This window comes from Dipodomys merriami, unplaced genomic scaffold, assembly GCF_024711535.1.
Source record: "Dipodomys merriami isolate MVZ:Mamm:240054 unplaced genomic scaffold, mDipMer1.0.p SCAF_6, whole genome shotgun sequence".
Lineage (NCBI taxonomy): Eukaryota > Metazoa > Chordata > Mammalia > Rodentia > Heteromyidae > Dipodomys > Dipodomys merriami.
Genome location: NW_027206179.1, coordinates 8,218,937 through 8,243,828, shown reverse-complemented (window position 1 = coordinate 8,243,828; position 24,892 = coordinate 8,218,937). Strand labels below are relative to the sequence as shown.

The 24,892-nt window shown below is 36.3% G+C and overlaps 1 protein-coding gene across 1 annotated transcript; it reads right to left on the bottom strand.

The window, feature by feature from the left end:
- Positions 1 to 2,591: 2,591 nt before the first annotated feature.
- LOC138814237 (vomeronasal type-2 receptor 116-like) lies at positions 2,592 to 24,557 on the bottom strand. The gene is made up of 7 exons (XM_070003248.1): positions 24,483 to 24,557; positions 18,587 to 18,750; positions 9,558 to 9,846; positions 7,682 to 8,488; positions 6,369 to 6,596; positions 5,396 to 5,519; positions 2,592 to 3,514 (listed from the first exon to the last, which is right to left on the bottom strand). Exons 1-7 carry the CDS (start codon positions 24,555 to 24,557, stop codon positions 2,592 to 2,594), a joined length of 2,610 nt encoding a protein of 869 aa, XP_069859349.1.
- Between the last annotated feature and the right edge of the window lie 335 nt (positions 24,558 to 24,892).

Genomic DNA, 24,892 nt, shown 5'->3' with positions numbered 1-24,892 from the left:
AGTTTCTCCTATTCCTTCCTGTAATGTTTTGTGGCTATCTGCTTTTACTTTGAGGTCTTTGATGCATTTGGAGTTGATTCTGGTACAGGGTGATATATAAGGATCTATCTTTAGTTATTTACAGGTGTTTAATCTGGTTTTTGTTTTTTAAGGAACATCTGTAGTTATCTCTACACTAGCTGTACAAATTTATATTCCCCAAACCATGTATAAATGTTCCTTTTCCTGACAAGCATTTGTTATTTGTGTTCTTTGTGATGGAAATTCTGTACGGAGTGAGATAAAAGTCAATGCATTTTGGCTTGTATTTCCTTCATGTCCAGGGAAAATGACTATTTCCACATTCATCATTGAACTTTGTGCTTTGAGAAAAAAATCTTTTGAGCTCTTTGCCAATGTATTGAGTGTTCATTCTTTAGGACATAAATTTTTCGAGCTTTATTACATCCTATTATCAATCACTTTTCAGACCTGTAATTTGTAGATTCTCTGCCCAGGTCATTTCTTAATGCTAGCAATGAATCACCAAACTCTTGGAAATAGAGAGACACATGTGTAGATGAATGAGGTTGGAGTGGGAGGAGAAGCACTGTCTTCTCTGACCTGATAACTGTCCTCAGTTTTTTCAGGCTTTTTTTTTTGCACTTTGAAAACAGTCTCTATTGAGATAGTATAAATAATTCGTGGCTGTGAATGTTACTCAGTCGTAGAGCACTAGCCTAACATGTATAGGGCTGTAGGTTTGATTTGGGAAAAGCAGAAAACAAAATGAAATGTCTTTCATCCATTTAAATTATACAGTTAAATGATTTTCAGTATATTCATAAAGCCATACTACCATTAACACTGTCTTAAACATTTTTATCATCCATCCCCACAGCAAAGTTGGTAGCATTCAAAGCCATTTTCTTTACTCCAGAATGGCCTCCCCACTAGGCTCAGGGAACTTGCATGTTCCTGCTGTCTTTTGTGGAGATGCTTACTCTGACATTTCATAAGTGGGAGCACATGATATGTGATCACCACACACCACCTGTGTGATGTTTACAAGGTCTGTCCTCGAAATACCTGCATCATCGAAGACTTCTTCCTTTCTAAGGCCCAAAATATTCCCATTGTGTGGATGTATCACATTTATTTGTCTTCTTATGAATTCATAAACAATTGCTTCCCCTTGTTGGCTAGAAAGAATACAGATGTTATAAGAAGTCTTGTAAGTTTTTTTATTGTGAAAATACTGTACAGAGGGGTTACAGTTACATGAGCAAGGTAATGAGTACATTTCCTATCAAGCGTTGTTTCCCCCTCCTATGTTTTTTCCCTAAATCCCTTCCCTCCCACCTCTTTGTTTCAGATTATTTTTAAGGCAAAAATTGAAATCTTGGAAAGTCTATTAGGAGGTATCCTGTAACTTTATGGGAAGGATGTTTGCTAGCTCCATGAAGCTTCTAAGCAGAAAGGTTGGAAGTCAGAGTTTTGTAATAACAGCTATTTTCCAGATGGGTTACAACATTTGAAATAAACATGTCAAACATTTAGTTTGGCCTTCAAGTAGTTAGTTTTGACAGCATAATTTGTTCCAATACAGAAAGGCTGACAAGGGTCAGTTGATAAAATTTTTTGGGTTTCTTCCTTATGTTAAAAGTTTTTGTGTAATTTGGAATTGTGTGTATCATATGACTTTTAAGAAATGGTCAGTTGGGCGCATTTGCTACTCAGAAGGTTGAGATTAGAAGATCATGGTTCAAAACCATCCTAGGAAGGAACACCCATGAGACTGTTTTCTCCAATTAACCACCGGAAATATGGAGTAGCACTGTGGTTTATGTGGCAAAGTGCTTGTTTTGAGTTGAAAAGCTCAGGTACAGCACCCAGGCCCAGACAAAAAGAGAAAGGAAAGAAGGAAGGAAGGAAGGAAGGAAGAAAGAAAGAAAGAAAGAAAGAAAGAAAGAAAGAAAGAAAGAAAGAAAGAAAGAAAGAAAGAAAGAAAGAAAGAAAGAAAGAAAGAAAGAGGGGAAGGGAGGGAAGGAGGGAGGGATGGGTGGGGTGGTAAGTATTCAGGCCTAATTCAAGGCCCGACCTGCATACTTGCAAAAACACCATGGAATCGAATTAAAAAGAAAATTTAATGAAATGTATTAGAGGAGTAAACAACACTGATATAAAGACAGGAAATGGGATAACTAAAAATATAAAAAGTGACTACAAAAACAAATGGAGGAGATGCTACAACCATAAAAAATACACATAAAATGTAGGATAGGACAGAGGAGGCTACAATGTTTGATAAGAAATGTACTCATTATCTTGCCCATGTAATTGTAACCCCTCTGTACAGTATTTTCACAATAAAAAAAATTTAAAAAATGTAGGATAGGATTAAATGCAAAGAAAAAACTAAACAAGCTGAATGAAATTAAAAATAAAGCAGCTGTTGCTAAAATTTGTGACTACTACTACTAGAGAAATGAGTAAGATCGACATATTAGTTGAAGTTATTCTTATAATATAATATAAAATAATACAAGACTGGAAAAAGAGAGATTTAGGTGAGATCTTCTATGCATTGGATCAAACACCTGAATTTTACCTTAAGAAGGCTTCTTTCTCTCAGTATGAATTTTGTCCTTGAAGCCATGCAGAGAATTTCTATCTGGTCTTATCAAGATGATGTAGCACTTGGGAAGAAAGATGCAGCACAGGAGCCCTGAACTGGAGGCCAAGATGGAGAAGACCTCCACAGCCACCATGACCTGCCCTTTGGCACTGTGGTAGACAGGCAGGAAGGTGAGCCACACACTGCAGAACACCAGCATGCTGAAGGTCAGAAACTTGGCTTCATTGAAGGTGTCAGGCAAGTTCCTGGCCAGAAAAGCCACAGTGAAGCTGGCCAGGGCCAGGGAGCCCAGGTATCCCAGAACACAGTAGAAGGCAGTGAGGGAGCCCTTGTTGCACAGAATGATGACATGGCCATGTTCAGAAAATGCATCTGTGTCCACAAAGGGAGGAGAAGTTCCCAGCCAGACTCCACAGAGAGTCACCTGGATGAGGGTGCAGATGGGGATGATGAAGTTAGGAGCCCCTGATACCAGCAGCCACCTCATCTTTCTCCCTGGAGAAGTGGCCTTGAAGGCCAGAACCACAGTCACAGTTTTGGCCAACACTGTGGAAACAGCCACAGTGAAGACAAGACCGAATATGGTCTGCTGCAAGATGCAGGTGACTGTGTTGGGAAGGCCAATAAAGAGCAAGGAACAGAGGAAACAGAACATGAGGGAGATGAGCAGGATGTAACTGAGACACAGGTTGTTGGCTTTCACAATGGGAGTGTCTTGATACATCACAAAGACTCCTAGAATAAGAGCAGTGAGGGTGGAGAAGCAGAGAGCCACACAGTCCAGGGCCATTCCCATGGGTTCTTCATGAGCCAGGAAACTTGCAGCTTTGGGGAGGCACTGGTTTCTCTCTGTGTTGGCATACTCATCATCTGGACACTTCATACACTGCTCCATATCTGGTAAGAAGAGGGAGTTACCATTTGACTCGTTTCAGTACTGCCTTCTTCTCAGTGGAAATTGGTAAGTCCCTTCTTAGAGGGGACTCTAACATATTAGTTCTTATTAACATAAGAGTTCATACTACCAAGTAAAATTAAAAATGCCTGAAACTCTTTGTTTTCACGGTTTGTATGCAGTAACTTCATCCTCATGCTCACATTCCTTGTTTTTTCCATTCTGATTGTTTTACTCACTGACTCTGATGTAGGAAAGAAACATGCTAATTGGATATTTCTTTTTTTTTCTTTTTTGCTAGTTTCTAACATATTTTTTTAATTGTGAAAATACTGTACAGGGGGGTTACAATTACATGTGCAAGATAATGAGTACATTTCTTATCAAGTATTGTAGCCTCTTCCTTTCTTTCCCCTTCCCATCCCATCCTTCCCTGCCACCCCATCCAATCCTCCTCCACCCCCCCAAGTTGTAAAGATTGTTTTCGACGTAATGACTTGATTGCCTCATTGCTGCAATGGGTCCACCTATATCCCTATTCAAACCATTTGTTTTTTCCCTTCCCCTCCACAAATTATAACCAAAAACTTCATTTATTTATCATAAAATCTAAGCAACATCTATTATAATAGTATTCTTAATTGTGACAAAATACCTGAAAGAGCATTCAATTTATAAGACATTCTGCTTTTTCAAACTGACCTTAACGTATATAGGAAAAGGGCATTTTTCATAAGTCAAGTAAACTAAAAATACTTTTCTGACTTCTTTGTGCTGCTATTATATGAATTTCAGTACTGTGTGCAAAACTGTGCTACTGCCATTCAAAATTGTGAATAATATAGGTTACAGTGCTGTATGTTTGTTTGAAATTTTAAAAGGAGGCCTGTGTTACATTCTTGAATTCATCTCATTATATTTGAATTTTTCCCACCTGTAAAGCAGTGGAATTGAGGATCAAGGTTCTCTTTATAGCTCAAAAATCATGCTCTGCAGAAAACTTGTGTCTAATATTCAAACCAAACTCAGGTTTCTAATCACTTTCTCTATAGCAAGAACAATTCTGGGCAGGGAAATACAAACATGCAAGATTTATGTGTTCTTTGTGGCATAAATATAATTTGGAAGAAAATGGAGAGTCTGCCTTTTACAGATATTCATACTTCACCTTAATGGAGAAGCTAAATGAACTTTGAACATTCACTGAGGACAAAGGAATATATGCTTAAGAGTTATTGAGAAAGACTCATAGTGATGTGCATATGAGCATAGAAAATGGTATCATATGAATAAATTCCATGAAAAGGAAAGGAGAGATGTTTTTCAGTTGCTGTTGTTGCTGTTTTGTTTTCTTTCCTTTTGTCTTTTTAGTTTGTATTTGGAAGGGTAAGGGGGTCACAGAAAATGTGTAACAAATACAACAAGGGTAAATAAGTACAATTTACTAGACACTATGTGGAAAATCAACTGTACAACTTGTCGATTGGGAATGGGAGGGGGAAAACTGGCAAAGAGGCAGGGAAAGGGACACATGGTACACAAAGGATTATACTGTTTACCTGATTTATGTAACTGTAATAACTCTGTAGAACAACTCGACAACCAGAATGAAAAAAAATAAAACTTCATTATTGAGTAGTGGAGAAAATGTTTTCATGAGATTAAAATGTATAAAATGCCATATCAAAATTAATCCCAGATATAATTTAAGGCCATGAGGTATATTATTTCAAGGATCATTATCATCAGTAGTTACAATTAAATTACTGAAAGAAGAAAGACTTTAGGTCTGCAATCCAAATACAAAACATTTTCCATGGACTGAGATATATTGTTGAAAACTAGGAAGCGATAGAGAATTTCCTCTTTAGTCAGAGACTTACCTGTCCCATTAGAAACCTCATTCTCTACGCAAGGGGTACAATCAAAGCAACAGACAGCCTTTCCCACCTGAGGAGATTTCCTGAATCCAGAACCACAACTCTCACTGCAAACAGAGTTAGGAGTCTGAGGAAAATCAAATATGTGTTGGTAAATATTCAGACTATTACCTGATATTCAATAAAACCAGGTGTTCCTAAGCATTTGAACATCAAGTATAATTATTTAATACTTAAAGCTAATCAATCGATTGGATGCTATTTAAGATTTCCTGAAACAATTCACAAAGGATTTTGTGCTACAGCCATCAACCTCACCCTATGCTATTACTGAGAATTGTGGAACCTTTAAGTGGCTCCTATGGAAAGACATTCATATGCAACTAAGCCAGAAATTTACTTGAATTGATAGAATAATTTTTCTCTTACTGATCTGTGAAATATGGAAAAGTGGAAACAAGTAGTAAAATACTCATTAAAATTTTTAACACCATGCTAGAACCAAGGTCCATCATATCTTCCTATTTGTCTTCCAGTTCCTATGAGTTCACCATTTTCCTGTGGTACAGACTCCTTAGATGATTCCTCTCAACATACACACTATGGGAAGGGATAGAAAGAGGAATAATAAAAAAAAGAAAAAATACACCCTTACATAACAAATCAAATAAGGGTTGATTGAAACAGCCACTGGGATGTGCAAAATAAACCTTTCCACTTCATGAAATAATTGCTTTTTCAGGTATTTGTTCTAATATTAAAATAAAATTATAATAGATGTTATCTACATTTTATGATAAATGAACATTTAGAAATGTTGTTAGTACTTTCCTTTCCACCTAAGTGAATCAAACAATTTCTCAAGTTAAAACCTAATAAATGTACAATACTGAGTCATTAGTGAGTACATAATATCTAAGGGTTCTTTTTGTTTACTTATATTGAATTCTAATCATTTTTGTTAACATGAACCCACCTCAGTAGTTCCTATGGCCCACTCTGTCATATCTTTAGATACAGACAGTTGATGACCATAAGGTGCATATGGAGAAAACTCCCCAATTTTCACTTTGAACTCAAGACCTTCTGGAAAATTCCAAATATTCAAAATGTCATATTCTGCCTCTAATTTCCTGTCCTCGTTCAAAATCACTTGGTCTCCAGCAGGATTGTAAAATTGGATGTTCTTCAGAAAAGGGTGCAGCTACAAGAGATACATCATGTCATGGTGAAGAGAGTCTAAGAGTTGAAACAGAAATCCTGAATTAAGCCAAACCTCTCATTCTCTTTAATCCTAACTTTATCATTAAAAATTAACACAGATATCTAATGAAGTATCAATACAGAATGTGTTTTAGGAACAAAAGCAAGTAATATTTCTGAATTTGGGTTACTACCTGGAATTTTTTCAAGAGAATCCACCTCCACATAATGATGAATGAGAAAATTCTTAGTTGCCTACATAAGAGTTTTGAACAACTGATAATTTTTTTATCAATATCCAGGAATTTCATTGGCTAAGTAGGTGATATATAACAGAGCCATTTATTTTTGTGTGTATTTAAGTAATTAATATTTATTTCTATTTTTGTTGGTCATGGGGCTTGAACTCAGAACCTAGGTGCTGTCCCTGAGTTTGTTCACTCAAGGCTAGAATTCTACCACTTTTAGCCACAATGCTAATTCTGGTTTTCTGGTGGTAATTGGAGATAAGAGTCTCAGAGACTTTCCTGCCCAGTCTGGCTTCCAACAGGCGTCCTAAGATCTCAGCCTCTTGAAGAGCTAGGATGACAGGCATAAGCAATTTAATTTATTAATGTGTTAAATATGGAAATTGTTAATGATTCATTTTATTTTTATCTTTATGTATGGTACAGAGTCAATGTGTTGTACAAGGAATCTCAATGTCACCCCTTCCATCATTCTTCCTCATTTTTCCCAATCCCACCAATCACTTAAGTTACTTTCTGAGAAACAAAATCATTGGAATAATTAAGTATTTAAAGAACAGATCATCCTTTGCTATTAAGAAGCGTCTAGTGAAAAAAGATTATGAGAACATTCATTAGCTCTGAGCTTATTGAGATCATTTGTAACACTGGAATTGTTGGGAACATGAAACACATCACCTCTGCTATTTTTACCTCTAAGAACACATGCACAGAAGTCAGGAGTAGCCTCACAATCATTCTTAAATGTACATTTTCTATTGGGTCAATAGGAAAATATTTGAATGTGTTTAGACTGACTTTGCTTTTGATGTATAGAATCCAAATGTGAAGGCCTTACCTGTGCAGGAGAAGGCACCCTCCATCTCCCATTATCCATTGCTGGCTCTTCAGTTTGATGAAAAAACATTTCATGGAGGACTTGTGCCACAGCATAGACAGCATTGTAGATATTGTAACTCTCTTCAGACATGGCCATGTCAAAAATTTGCCTAGGCAACCATTCCAAGGAGGCATCATGTGGACAGTTCTCCCACATTACACAGTCAGAGTCAGAATGAGAGCAATTAAAAGAGAGAAACCACAATTTAGCAAGGTAAAAGTCTTCTGGGTATTTGGAAGGGTTGACTTCCCTGATAAAATCTGTGAATCCAGCTAAGTCTTCATGGTGATATGCAAAAATGAGAGGCACATGAAATGAGCCTAATATGAAATAATTTCTTCCAATGCATAAATCACACTGTGAGTTCAAGAGCCAAACTTTGTTTGTTATTAAAAATTGCCCAAGATATACCATTAATCCTAGCAGGTATTCCTTATTACCATAAATGATAAGTACATTTGCTGATGATTTATTAATCTGATTCTGAATTGCCATGATGTTAACTACTTGTGTTGCAGTACTGCCAGAGATCATATGTTCAAAGGCTACACAGATTCTGTTCTTGGCCATTGCTTCTCTCAGTTCTGCAAGGATCGACAAACCATTCTCATCTTGTGATATCAATAACCCTATCCAGTTCCATTTGTAATGAAGCAGCAAGGATACCATGGCAATGGCTAGAGATGTGTCTTTTGGGGACATTTGATAGAGAGAAGGAAACTTGACATGGTCACTCAAGGCAGAATCAAAAGCCCCAAACGTAAGCTAAAGGGAAAGAAAATTGGAGGTTCACATGAAAGAAATTTCCTATACTTCACAACTTCAATCTTGATTTATGTTAAGCAACAAGTTGAATTGTGTCAAAGGAGGGGCTTCATATTTTTTCTTTTGCTGGGGACTTGATCTGAGGTCCTGGGCACTATCCTTGAATCTGTCTATGCTTAAGGCAAGTGCTCTACGACTTGAGCCACAGTGCCACTTCTGGCTTTTTCTGTTTATCTGGTACTGAGGAGTCAAACACAGGGCTTCATACAAGGTAGGCAACCACTCTATCACTAAGCCACATTCCCATCTTGAAGTACCTGATTTTTAAAGTTTTTAACTTAAACTGTAAATTATTTTTAAATCATTGTACAATGATTCTTCAATTGAGTATGTCAACTATGTGTATAATGCCTATTTATGTTTATCCCATTATTTGTACTTTTCTCACCTTATCTATACCAATGCTACTTATTCCTTGTTTCTTTTTTCCATTTGTACATATATAGTTGAATATTCTGATCATATTTGCCATTATTCCTCTATTATTATAACCTGCTCCACTATTCTTTTAAAATTATATCTCTCACACATGAAATCATAAATTATCCACAGTGGTTTCACCATGGATAGTCAATGTTATGTACACCATAATTTAGCCCATTGAATCATGTGTATGTGTTCCTGGCCATTTAAGGGTTCTCATACTCATTTTGTATTTTATGTTTATATTTTAAATCCATCATCCACAGATGAGAGAATACATAGCCATTTTGCTTTCTATGCTTAACTTTATTCACTCAAGAACTTCGCGATGTCATTTCCCATTTTCTGATCAATTTCTACAAAATTATTCAATGACCTCTACGCTCATAGTCATTCTTAGGTTTTCTCCTATTTTTCTTTCCTCTCTTAAACAATGATAGTCTAGATAACACAGTATGTTGGAGTACCTGGCTTTTGATATTATAAAATAGCATATGCTTTCTGTTATAACTTTTCCTAGTACTCTCTTATAACATCTGAAAAAGGAACCAAAGCAGACATCTGTATACATCCATCTCTCCCCCACCTGTGGAAATCTGTAGAGTTCCAGCAGTGTTCCAATCTGCACAGATGTCTCTCCTGACGTTCCTGCAAGGACTGATACAAACTTACTTTCTCCCATGCAGGTGTAGTTAGGGATCTTGTTCTGCCCAGAAAGCCAAATAAAAGGATTCTCAAAAGCAGACCAAGCTCTAAAATCAGCACTATAGATATCAAATCCCAAAGTCATGTTGTGTAAAAGACTGGACTTCTTGTTGATTTCCTCAACAGCAAAAGCCAAGGCCAGAACAAGCTGATAGTACTTGAAATCAAACCTGCACAGGAGACATAAGACATTCATCAAAAATAATCCAAAAGTGATTCTCATATGAATGCAGTGACTTTGGTGGCTTCAGTGTTTGTTTCTCTACAAATTAAATACACTTAAAAATTACACCTTTTATGAGATATTGTTAATATGATGTCCATATGAATTCCACAGAGCTTGATTTTTCTGTTTTTCATAGATAACACCAAAAAAGGATACCCTCCATAAAACATGAAGTGGATCTTTATGAGACACCAAATATACTTTTGTTTTAAAGTTGGGGTGACTAGCAACACATGTGTGAAAAATAAGTCTTTGTTTTTTGAGCCATACAATTTAAATGACGTAGGTATCTAAATGACCATGGTAATTTAGATAATGTCATTTAAGATGAACTTTCAGATGCAGAGCAAGGGGTCATTTGAGGAAGGCCCTGTTGTTTTCCTTGCATCCCCAACACATTAAATAACTCTTTCTGGACTAGCTACCAAAAAATAGTTGAAGCCTCAGAAGAGACCAAAATTCTCATGAATGTAACAGAGCAAATGAGATGCTTTAAAAATGAAGCAGGAAATGGTTTCCCAGATTACTCTCCTCCACTACATTCCAAGAAACTCTGCATGAAGAGATGAACCTCCAAACTGGGGGATGGAAAAAGTTGTAATGAAATGAATACTTAGGCTTAAATATCCCTGTTTCAAGGCCATCATGGTGAAACTCAGTGCTGGGAAATGCCTTAATGATCAGTACTTCCTTCACAATATGTGTACATTGAGAAAATGAAAAGGAAAGGAAACAGGAAGTAAGAGCTTTAAAGATCTCTCCCCGTTTTTTAAAACAAGCCCTGGCAGGAAGATTGTAAGATGCTTATCTCCAATTAACCTATAAGAAAACTGGAAGTTCATGGGCTGGGAAGGTGGCTCAGTGGTAGAGTGCTTGCCTTGCATGCATGAAGCCCTGGGTTCAATTCCTCAGCACCACATAAGCAAAAAGAAAAAAGCCGGAAGTGGTGCTGTGGCTCAAGTGGTAGAGTGCTAGCCTTGAGCTGAAGAGCTGAGGGACAGCACCCAGGCCCAGAGTTAAGGCCCACGACCGGACCCCAAAAAAAAAAAAAAAAAGAAAAGAAAAGAAAACTGGAAGTGCAGTTGTGGCTCAAGTGAAAAAATCACTAACTCTGAGCAAAACAGATTAGGGAAAGCATGAAGTTCCTCAGTTCTAACTTCAATATTGGCAAAAATAAGCACAGTAATAATTACCCTTACATGGAAGAGTAATGCAAAAGCAAAACTGAATGTATGAAACAGAGAAAGAATATGTGAAAAGGTCATTAGAAATTGGCAACTGTGTCTCTGGGCACCAGTGGTTCACACTTATAATTCTATGTACTCAGAAGCCTGAGATTTGAGGGTCACAATTGGAAGCAAGCCAGGGGCAGTAAAGCCAAAAGACTCTTTATCATCAGTTAAACACCAAAAAAGCCAGAATGGAACTGATGCTCAAGTGGTTCAGTGGTAGCACTGAGGGTAATCCGTGTAATCCTAAATGCTCAGGAGGCTGAGATGTCAGAACCACTTATAGACCCAGTCATAGTAAAAAAAAAAAAGTCTATGAGACACATATCTCCATATAACTAGCAAAACAGTGGAAGTAGAGCTATGGCTCATGTAGTAGAGTGCTAGCCTTGAGCAAATGGCTCAGGGACTGTACCTAGTACCTGATTTCAAGTCCTAAGACAGACAAATAAAACAAAGTTTAGGAAGATCAAGGTCAATAGAAATGTCCACCATCTCATCTTCAACAAGCTGTCCTTTGATCAAGTCCTCTCAAGACTGCAAATGAAAAGGAAATCAGAGTATATACGTGTGCCCCTTAACAGCTGACTTCTCAGTAAAACCTTCACAAACCAGGACAGAGGGGCAGGAGACCTTTACATTGCTGCTGATAATGATATATAATATCCATCAAGTGTACTGCATTTAGCAGAAATATCCTGTAGCAGTGAAGGAGAGATCAAGATGTTCTCTGTCAAGCAAGGTTAAGGAAATTTATCTCTATCAGATCTCTTCTATAAGGAAAAGGAAAGAAAAAATTTTCAATGTAAAAATGTTAATGATAAAGAAATGAAGACAAGAATGTATAAAACTTACTGAGGGGTGACTATCAAACAATCTGACAATGTTCTAACATTGTATATATGCTCACTAACATATACACATTTCTTAGATAAAGAAATATACTTTCAACTTCATAACTGTATTTCCAATACTCAGTATAAAACATGTAAAACTGGATATCCAATATTTGAAATGTAGAGAAATTACATTTCAGTGAGAGTTTTTGTGTGAGTTTAATTGTATGAAGGGATTGTCTTATGACATTTCTCTACATTCACTTAATGGATTATGATCATAATCTGCCCTCAAGTTTGTTTTCATTTTGTCTTCTTCATTAATTTGCTTCTCATCATGGATACTTGTCATCATTACAAAATAACTTGCTATAATTAAATACATTTAACTCCTCTATAAATCAAAAATGAAAACCTATAATGAACAAATGAAAAGTTATATACTCGAAAAACCACTAGTAATGGACTATTTATTAATCACTGAATGCTGTGAAGAAAGATTTCAGAAGCAGCTTCAGTGAAGCTGCACAAGTTACATAATGTCATAATGAGAAATGATCTGTGAACCATTACTGGGAATAGAAATACCTGAAATTATTTATCTGAAACACATAACATAAGCCAGGTGCCATTGGCTTATGCATGTAATGTTAGCTCATCAAGAGGCTGGGATCTGATTATCACAGTTTGAAGCCAGCCCAGGCAGGAAAATCCAAGAGCCTTATCTCCGGTTAATCACAAGAAAACCAGAAGTGACTTTGTGACTCAAAGTACTACAGCAGTAGCCTTGAGAAGAAAAGCTCAGGAACAACACGCAGGCCATGAGGTCAAGACCCACAACTAAAAAAAGCAAAAGACATAAAGTGGCAAGATTGCAAAGATGAAAGTACAGACACTAGATTGATCTCAAATACCTCACTCCCTGCTTCCCCTTTTAGGGTATACATAGACTGCAAAGATAGGGATGGAATAAGGCAGACCAAGCAAATAGAAGCCAGAAGAAAGCAGGAATATCTACAACACATCTTATCAAATTTATATTAATCAATGCAATTAAATGTGACAAAGTTCAGAATACAATGATGGGGGAGTAAACCAGGAAGATATCGTAGCAATTATATTTATGTTTACACTCTTAAACACTTCATTATATAAGGGTAATACCAGTAGATTTTGAGAGAGAGAGAGAGTCAAAGTTATCAATATAAAAATAACTACAGATTATATAACAGCACTTTCAGCAATGGTGAAATCATCCAGGCAGAATCACCAAGGAGGCATCAAGGTAAATATGAACCTAGATCACATGAGCCTTGTACACACCTAAAGAACATTCCACTCAATTTCTTGTGAATAAAACATTCTGATAGGTTGACTGTTCTTCAGGATAGATAAAAGCATTCAAACTTTAAAAAAATGTATTGAGCACACACTAAGATACCCAGGTTGGAAGTTTAGAAATCAAGGAGATAAATGGGAAAAATCGATGCAAACAGGAAAGATACATTATTTTAACCACCACTGGATCAAGAGAAAGTCAGTATATAAGCTGATCTTTGGTACAAATGAAAATGGAAAAGAGCAATACCAAAATCTATGAATATGGTAAAAGATGCATTAAAATGAAACATTAAAAAATTGACTCTAAGTAGTTGCAGAGAAGGGTTTCAACTCAATAACTCAGTGTATGAGTACTGCATCTTGACTGCTGCCACCCCATCCATTGATTACACCTGTCTTTCCCAACCCCATCCATTCCCTCAGTTTTGCTGGTTCAAAAAACAAGTATTATAACAAGGATCCTATAAAGATCAAAACTACAGACTCAACATTGCAACGCAAGGAAGTAGAAAAGCAAAACACCAAACCCAAAATTTGTAGAAGGTGTCAAAGTAGTTAGTAGGAGTAAAAGAATTAGAGGAAAACTGGGAGCTGGTGGCTCAAACCTGTCATCCAAGCTACTCAGAAGGCTAAGACCTGATAATCACCATTCAAACCCAGCCCATGGAGGAAAGTCCATGAGACTGTTATCTCCAATAAACCACTAGAAAACCAGAAGTTGTTTTGTGGCTCAAACAATAGAGAGCTTGCCTTGAGCTGAATTGCTGAGGGACAGTGCCCAGGCCCAGAGTTCAAAGCGCCATGATTGAAAAAAAAAAAAAGGAATTAGAGGACAAACTCAATAAGTATAATCAGATTGAAAAAAATTCTTCAAAGGCAAAAGGGACAAATCCCTACTTATACTATGAATAACAAAAGGAAGACTGAAGTAAATAGCATTAGACATGGAAACACAGAAATAAAAGATCAATATCCTTTGAGAAAACTGTATGTCAATAAGTTTGATCAAGTAGAAGAAATGACATGGAGACTTTTCCATAGTTGAAATTGGTAGACACTTGAATTAAAACAAGAAATTGTATGAAATTGAATCAGTAATAAAATCCTATCAAAGGAAAGAGGTGCAATGTGACTTTCATACTGAATTGTCCCAACAAATTTAAATATTGCCTGAGGCACATTATTCTTACTTTATTTTGAAAATATGCAAGTTGAAGGAATTCCTTACAGCATATTACATGCTACCAACATTATCTGATATCAAAGCAGAGAAGAAAATAAGTAATTAAATTTATATTCAATGTCTATGATCAATATAGTGACAAATATCCTCATCAAAATACTTCGTGCAACAAAACTGTGAAGACTATTCCTCATTAGCAAAGTTGAAGAGTGGACTATGTTGAATTTATGTTTCTACTGATCAGAAGAAACAATTACCAGAATCAATAGGCAACCCATACAATGGAGGAAAATCAACAAAAGATAAATATTCAGATTTGCTAAAGAGGTCAAAATTCAATAGCAAAAGATGAAAGGACCCAATATAAAATTGAACATTAAACTCTCAATTAGTATAAGAATGCATGATTGACATCCTTAAAATATAAATAATATAGAAATACTACCCACACTAAAATTCCATCTCAACACAATTACAAGAAAAAAAAAGTTAGGTGCTGGTGAGGATACCGGGAAAGGGAACCTCTTACACTATTGGTGGCACTGTGAACTACTGCAACCAATATACACATGGTTTTGAGGTTCTTCAAAATTCTGAAAACATTCATATTATAACCTCACCTTGTCATATTCTTCTGCCTACATTTGAGTTCAGAGGATTTTAGTTGAAAGCTATCCCACACAGAAGAATCTGGAAGTCTCTATATTCAGTTTACCAGCAAAAGCAGGACTGTAGACATACCTCAGCTGGAAGAGCACATGCTGAGCTAACAAGCAAAAGGAGAGTGCAATGCCTTGAGTTCAAGTCACTGTATTTATATACATACATACATGCACGCATAGAGAAAGAGATGTAGGTGGCCAAAAGATGTAAATGACAACCTTGAACTTCTTAACCACCAGAAAAAGGTAAATAAAACAACAAAAAGTTATCATGTCACAAATGTGGGAATACTAAATGTATGGGAGACTTAATATATGGGAGTACTTAATGGCCTGATGAGGAGTTAAGGAACTGTACATGGCTGCCCTCTAGTGACAGGAGTGCACATTGCTACAGCCATTGTCGAAAATAGGGTGGTGCTTCCAAGAATGCAAAACATGATTCAGTAATGGTAGTGGTGGCTGTTTATCCAATAGAATAAAATCATAATGGCAAAGAGGCATCTGCACTCCTGTATTCTCTATATCATCATTGAAGATATCTGAGAAAACAGTTACAAGCTAAATGTCCATCAGTTGCTATAAATACACATTAATATGTATATATTATATATTTATACACATATAATATAAATGGATACACACATACTATATACTTATATATGTTACACATATAATATATGGAGTAATGTATACATTCTATGTTTTTCATAAACTATATAACATAATGTACATATAATAAATATATATATTATTTATATAACATGCATGTATATAAATCTTAAACTTTTCCTTAGCATTGCTGTTGTTTGAAGTCAGAACCTTGAAATAGGTATGCAGCAACTCCACTGTGCCAACATTCCACCTAGCCTTTTTGGAGTTTGTGATTTTTTTTGAAATTAATCTTCAATATATTCTAGAAATGACCTAAACAATATTCATCCCAATTCCTACTACATTCAGCATGGAAACAAGAAAGACAATCCCACAACCTCTACAAAAAAAGAAAATCTCCAATTTGCCAAAGCTTTTTAGATGCAAAAGACCTATGCTGAACTAGTGTAATGCAGCTTCCAATTATAGAAGAGAGCCATAGTAAAATAAAAAGTATGCATTTCATAAACTCAGACACCAATGAAATAGGAGACCTACAAATACTCAAAATCAACTTCATTCATCTGATTCATAAAGACATTGTCCAATCCCACATTGCTAGAATTTGCCACCCATAGGAAGTGGTGGCACTGTGAAAATTGAGTATGCATATGACAAATGCTTAGGCTAGATCTTACTTTTCAGTTTGTACAAAAGGATAAAAGTCAAAATTCATCACAATTCTTACTAGGAAATTTGAGGATTGAAAAATTGCAGATATTGTCATAATGGAAACACTTCAACAAATACGCACAGGAATTCGTCCTGATAGTATACAAATACTTCATAAAATAATAGCAATAGTTTTGCACTGGTTTGGGCATGGCAGTGGAATCATTTGTTTCATTCACAAGATGAAGAATTCCATCTGCACCACAGTTTACAAATGTGATTTCATGGAATTGAAAAGTTTCAGCCAGCCAGCCATTGAGATTCACACCTGGATTTGTCAGAGTTTAAAGACTGCCTGGACAGAAAAGTACATATCTCCAATGAACCAGCAGCATGGTTAAAGTGAGCAAATGTATCAAGCAAGAGGGAGAAGCATCTTGTCTGAACCAGAGTACTGGCACCAAAATAAAAACTGTTAAAGTTTTAATGATTCAGTACAATACAAGAAATATTTAATGAAGTGAAGACACAGCCAAACAAATGCCTGGAAGCCTATGTTGGCTATTCATCTGATAGGGCTTAATATCACAGCATAAAATGACACTGAAATTTAAACACCACTACAAGAAAGAATCCTACTATGAAACAGGCACATGAAGTGAAAGATTTTTTTCAAATGTAAAAGTACAAATAGGAAATTCATACAGGAGAAAAATAAATCAGCATAATGCAAACCAAAGGTATTCTGCATTACCTTATCGTATAATCCAAAATGGCTATCATCATAAAACAAAATTAGAAATTTTGATGAAGATATGTAGAGTTAAGAAGCAATGAAAATATCATGGTATATTAAAAATAGAGCTCATATTAGACACAGCTATACCACTTTTAGCAATCTATCCCAATATATCAAGCTCAGGTTTTTGTACAGATGTAAACATGGATGCCATTTTATACAAAATATATGACTTATGAAATTGCTCAAGATGTCCAACAAGAGAATGGATAGATTAAGTGTTCTATACATGAAGTTGGGCTTTCTTCAACAACAAACAAGAAAGCAAGAAAATAAATGGAAAAACAAATCATTCTGTTAGGAAAAGGAAGCAAATACTGAGTACAAGTACCATGTTTTTTCTCCTACATGTAATCTAGGAGAAAAATACATAAAAAGAGAAAAAGGAAATTATATCTATGGGAGGAGAATAAAGATGTTTGTTGAGACATAATAAATGCTTACAAATACTGGCGGTAACTACAATCAAAGTACATGATATGAATTACAGTAACACAGCAAGAAACCAGATAGTTACAACAAGTCCTATATTGTAGTGAAAGGGGCAAAACATTGCCAGAACTACTACTGGTGTGGCATTGAGTTCATCTCTATCTACCAGAGACATCACATTGCAGCGGGGGCATTTATGTATATCAAGACTTCACAGATGATACATAATGATCTTTAATAACACATTAATTTGATAAAATGGATCATAGGATAATAAAGCCAGACTTCTCTGATTTCTACCAACAGTGCTTACATATTTGTAAGTAGATGAGAGACATCCATCAGCTGCAACCTTAAGATTCAGTGTGTCCTGTAAATGCACTAACAAAGATACTCAAATATTCTGTAGGATAATAAGGGAAGGAAAATCAGGTGAATATGGAAAAGTAGAGGAACATAAGAAAGACAAATATCTAGGAATGCCATGAAGGATTAGGATATTTACAAGTCTATTTCACAGCAGTGAAAGAATTCCTGATGTCATCATCTTTGACTGCAAATGTGGCCAGCCACCTCACAGACTATCCATGTCATACCAGCACTGGAACAGACATACGAACCATTGCTATAAACAATAGCATTCTGTTGCAATAGGAATTAAGTTGCTATGCTAGAAAAAAGTGAAGAGCTCATGACCCTGGAAAGAAGCTAGATGGAAGGAAACCAGAGACAACTCTTCCACTTTGGAAGCAGAAAATCACTCCATAGTACACACAAATTAAAACTGAAATATACTATGCATCTCATTCCCTGATGAGAGTTTGGAGAAGAGGATATAGAAAGAATAGTTTGTGAGCCTCTAGAGCTTCCTCGCACATTTTCCAGCCTGAGAACAAAGGAATAAGTGAAACTAAAATTATGGAGGAATAAACTTACAATGTGTTTGATTCATGATGGGAAGCATCACTGTTTCTGCGATCTGTTCCCAAAGTATAGAGAGGGAAGAACCCAGCAATCATCACATCCCCATCCATATGCGCCCTGGGCTGCATTCTAGAAAAGCAGGCAGTGCCTGCTAAGGAGCTGACAAGAAGTGGAAGCTGGAGCAGAAGGAGTGTGGAAATTAAAGAGAACATCACTGAAGCATCTGCCAAGCTGGAATTCTGGCTGGAAATGAAGCCCGTGGAATCACGTGGAGAAATATGCCTTGTATTCGTGTCTATGTGTATATGTGCCTTTCTATTGACAGGGATGGCTACTCAGCTTCTGTCATTGTAACCTTCAAGATTTCCCAATAGGCATGTGGAAAACTCCCAGCCCTGTGGTTTTGCATCTGAGGCCCAGCAACCACGAAATAAACACGAGTTGGAAAATATGTTTTCCAGTTGTCCTCTCCATCCAGGGGCTTTGATTTCATCCATGACCACAGAGAGTGAGACCCCTGGGATGAAGTTTTCTTGTTCGACTTGGTTACAAACCTGCATTAGCAAATGATTTATATGAAATCTATAAGGGATGAAGCAACTTGAAAGCATCAATAGATGCCATGTTGGATGAAAGGTGAGATGGTTGGCAAGGACTCATGCCAAGCAGATATCAACCCAACTCTATAGGGCATCACTCTCAGAGGACATCTCACACACCCAATGTCCTAAACAGCCACAGAACTTACCTGCTGATTGACCCAGGCCTGTTTCAAAAATCCCATACAGAAGACTCCACAAATGCATCCATCTATGCTTTCCTAGACAATGCATGATGATGTTGAATTCAGCAGTGGCCCAAGGTCAGTGCAGAAGTTGGGCTGCAGAATTGTATTCTGAACTTTGACCTTCACAACTGGCAATATCACTTGACATCCTGAGTACATGGGTCAATATGCTGTCATGAAGCATTGATACATCCACCACCTTGGGTGTTTCTATTTATACTTTTCGGAGAACCTGTTCCTGTGCAAAAACTCTTTCTCCCCTATCAAAACCACATGTATATTTCCTAACCCGCAAATATATTGGATGTAGAATCTATGCAAAGATCTCGAAACCCCTAAAATCCTAAAGCAATTTCCCTAAATTTCAGTGAATTTATTCTATTTCCAGGCTACTCTGTTGAATGCATGCTGTGATACACTTGCCTGTAGTGATAACATATGGGACAGAACAGAAATTGCATGTGAGCTTAAATCAAGGACAGAACATTCTAATGAAATGCTGAGACTCATATATTGTGCAATGGACCACACTAGTACAGCATGCTATTAGTAGGGCATACAATGCAAGTGTGGGTTATGGGATTCACAGAAACTTTCTATACTTTCTTTTTAATGCTTTTGAAATGCTACTGGGACCTGAAAAAACTTGTCTTTCTTGTGAGAATACCAAATTTGCTAATGTGGTTGCCACTGGTCTTAATCATTTTAGTAATAAATAGAATATTAACACTTATTTTATACTCTTTATCAATGTCAATTAGTTGTAGAAGAAGTTTTCATTTGGACATTTCTACATGTACTTGCAATTTGCTCTGATCTGATTCAAATTCTGCATGAAATTCTCATCCACTTCTTCCCTTATTAAATGAATTTCAGCAGATTTTATTTATCCATTTTCATATATGTGTAAGAAGTACATTGACTTGGGTCTACTTTCTTCTGCATCTCCATTCACTGCTCTCTCCTACCTCTATATAGTGCCTACAATTGGATAGGAACTCAAGTACACTTTTGTCCTTCATTTTTATGTATAATAACTGTTAGAAAACATTCACTGTGTATTGGACACCTGCATGTGTTATGTTTCAACCTAAATATCTCTACATATTACTCCTTTTTTCCTCATCTCTCCTCCAGCTGTTATCCAATAGCTTGCAGTATTTTGTTATTATATATCATTTATGATGCTATTTTCTCCTCCCCTTCCTCCTAGCCTTTTGAAAGATTCCCATAATTACACAAATGGTTATTTGTGTGTGTGTTACATAAGTACATATATATGTTGTCTTTAGGCCTGGCTTCCACATTTGAGGAAAAGTATGTGAACTTGTTTTTATAAACCTGGCTTACTTCACTTAACATGATAATCATCACTTGTCAACGTCTAAGGCGTTGGATTCCCTGGGTAAGGGTCACGAAATCACCAGGACATAGGAGATGCAGAGTGCAAACAGCAATTGCCACTGAATGCTGTGCTTTATTGTTAGTGGGTATTTAAAGACAAGCAAACATTATCTTTGCCAAGATTTAGTCAGGAGACATTCACACAAACAAATTTCAACGGATACATTTTTACTTAACTTATGAGACAATGTCTTTGTATATTATTATATAAACTATTTTAGAACAAGCTCAAACCACTTCCCCAATCTCAGGAAAATGCTTGACTAGCTGTATATCTATGCTTAAGCAAGCAAAAGAGCTATATCCTCAGCTCCCAGGAGTCTGTGACCTGTGTTTTGAGATAGGAAGAGAGACCATGTTCCCTCTCTAGCCCAGCATGCCAAGAGCTTTCCACATACACAAACACAATCCTCAGATAATCCTGTGGCTGGAGCCTGCATCATTTTGCCCCTTCAACATAGATCCTGAGTCTTCACAATCAGTCATACGCATTTCTATACCAATAAAATATTCCTGTTCTGATTGTGAATAATATTTTAGAAATCATCTTAACTATTTCCAAAATTTGGCTATTGTGCATACTCTGCAGTATACTTGGGTTCCAAGTGTGACTCTTGTACCTTCACTTACATTCTTTAGAATATACAGCCTAGTATGATACAACTAGCCTAGGAGATCTATTTTTACTTCTTTGGGATAACTACTTACTGATTTCCATAATGGTAGCATAAATTTGCATTTCCATTAACAGTATTGACTTCCCACACATTCTAACTAGCATTTGTTGTTATATGTGTTCTTCATGATAGTCATTCTGCCTGGAGTGAGATAAAATTCATGGTCATTTTGTTTTGCCTTTCCTTCATGGCCATAGATGTAGAGCATTTCTTCAAGTATTTATTGGCCCTTTTGACTTCTTTTTTGAAACAAATCTTTCAATTCATTTACCAAATTGCTAATCTTTAGGAGTTTAGGTTTCCGGGCTTCCTATTTATTGGGCTTCTTCATTGCACTTTAGCTTTATATTTGTCAGACTCTGTAGGCCAACTTTTTAGTTAATACTTTTTGAGTTTACACAGTGTGAAGATTTCTAGGTTGATGCAACACTATCTCTCAATTCTTACTTATTGAGCTATTGAAATTCTACTCAAGAAGTTACTACCTATACCAAAGGTTCCATTTTTCTTTCATCTTTATTATACTAGCTTCAACATTTCATGTTTGAATTAAGAGATGGAAAAACAAGGAAAAGTCACAGTTTAAGAATCTTATGAGAACTGTCTATAGTGTCTAGGAGAAGATGGCCATAATTGTCATCATGAGGAGAGAAGTTTTAATGTCAAAGAATGGAAAAACTGGACCACCACACATGATGCTCTTGTGGACACACATGAGGGGGTCTTTGCACACAGAGGAAACATGCTTGGCTCATATATAGGAGGTTCCATACAGCCAGCATGATTTCCCCTATTCCACGAAGGAGAGCTTCTATGGTAGAAACATTTTCCCATTTCATGTATTTATGAATTAATAATATATTAATAGAACTAGAGTTGACAAATTCTTCATATACACTGGTATGCAATCTAGTACATGCCTCTGAAGTAATGAGAATAAAAACAGGAAAGAAATTTACATTTGATCTCAGTAACACATGGAGAGAATGACATTTCCCAGCAGTTCCCTCTATAATTTATAATCCTTGAGGCCATTTGAGTGTCACAGAACACAACATTGTCATTTTAACCTGGGGATCCCTGAGAATTATTACCAGGTATTTTATAAGTGAACTTGACTGTGGGAATTGTTGAGTCCTCAGGTATCTCACTTCACATGAAATATATTGCACAGATTTCTTAAGTGGTTAAGAAAAGGTGCTGCATTTCTATATACTCTTAACCCTCAGGATTTGTAAAGGAAACATCATCACCTTGACATGAGCTTCTCCTTCATGATTTATTTACTGGACAAGCAAGATTAGCAGCTCTTCCGAATTTTCTAAACCCTATCTAATGAAAAGTACAAAAGTAGTTTTGATATACATACACACACATATATTCTGTGTTCCTAGGGATATGTATTTTCTCTTAAACTTTTGCAAGATACCCTTTGTTTAGGTAGAATAGGCACCTGAATACATGCTGTCCTTATTACAAGAAAATGCCCATCGTTTAATTACGATGTCTTCTACATTGTTGTGTAAAAATTAAAAAAAATATTTAAAAGTAAATTATTCCATCGAAGTCCTTCAGTTTAGTTTACCCAGAAAATTAAACACAAACATCTTCATCAAAATTTTCATATCAACATAATATCAGATTCTGGGGCGCTTGCATAATTTTGCCCTAAAGAACTTTTTTATGGATTTTTGATGTTTCAATTGTTTTTCATTTTCATCCAGTCTTCTCCATTAGCCTATGTTCTCTACTTTTTCAGCCCCTTTGTATTTCTAAGTTGCTGGTTCATCTCTTTTATTTCAGTGTTTACTGTCCCTTTAAAGACTATTTCAAGGCTTCTGGTTTATTTTAATTTTTGAAGAACCTCCTTTGTATTTATTTTTGATATGTGCGGGGCACATGTGTGTTTGTGCTAGTTCTAGAGCTTGAACTCAAGGTTGTAAAACTGCACCTTACCTTTCTGTTAAAGTTGTGGTATTGTACAAGAACTGAGTCAGCAATAAACAGAGAAACCACATTTTGAGAGGTAAAATTGGCTATATATATATATGTATATAATATATATATATATATATATAATATGTATATTGGACTACTGGCCACTGCAGGTAGACTCCTGTCTCAAAGACCTGCAGCCCAGAAATGAGCTTTAACAAGAAAGAATAACATTACCCTATTTGTAAGGAAATGAAAGATTTGAAAAAATCATATTAAGTGAAGTAAGCCAGTACCTAAGAAACATAGGTTCCATAGGTTCCCTCATTTGTAATAATTAGAATATGTCTAGGATAGTCCTGGCAGAGAATCACAACAGCTTAATGGTTATATACACATCACCATATAAAATGATGCTAATCAAAAATGAACTCCAAGGCAAGGAAAGAAGAGGTTTTTTGTGTATTTGTTTTTCTTTTTTTTACATGTACTTTGTGAAGTTGTTTCATTTTCCATTTGGTTTATCCCATGTGATCATTGCTTTTTTTTGGTATTCTGTATTTTGTATATTTGGTTTTCTGATTTGGGGAAGGGAAGGGAAGGGAATAACAAATTGGTGAGACAAATGGCAACAGATGAATCAATGCAACAGTAATAATTCACAAAACACTATGTCAGAAATAAACTTTATCACTTGGTGGGGCAGGTAGTAAGGGGCAATGGGGGGAGGAAAAGCTGGAGAAAATGAGGGAGAGGGTAACAATGTTGGACAAGAAATGTACTCATTAACTTATGTAACTGTAACCCCTCTGCACATCACCCTTACAATAAAAGAATAGAAAAAAAAAGACAAAAACCACATGTTTGGGGTGGAGATCCAAATCCAAATCCAACAGAAACAGACTATATAGCAAAATAATCAGGTATCAGCAAAACTTTCCATGTTGGGAAATAGCTCAATGGTCAGCTTAAACTTTTCCACACAGGGAGATATGCTTCACACTTTCCATATAGGGAAACAGTCCATTTAGGGAGATAAGGCAAAATCACAGCATTCTCTGTAGCAAAGCTTTCCTACCAAAGGCTAACCTGCTTGGACTCTCACCTCTAGGCTTTTCGAGCTGGGTGGAAAGACCCCTCCACCCACCAAGGTACCAGGATGGCTGTGAGAACAGGCCATGTTACTTACACCCAGTCTCTTTCTTTCAGTGGTTGTGTCACTTGAGTCACTGCTGTCTTTTTAGTGGTTTATTGGAGATGAGTCTTCCCTCCCCTGCCTAAGCTAGCTGGGAGTATAATCCTCAGATCTCAGTCTCCCAAATAGCTAGGATTATAGGCATGCTACACTGGCCCCTAGCTTAATAGTGAGTTCTTTTTCAAAGTTAATTGACTTTAGTGTTATTATCCAAGTGAGGTACATGGAGATTCCAACTAAATGACTATATACCTTAATGAGCACATTTTCTTTCATACACTTAATTCTGTTTACCCACTGTCCACTAGTCCCTCCCACCT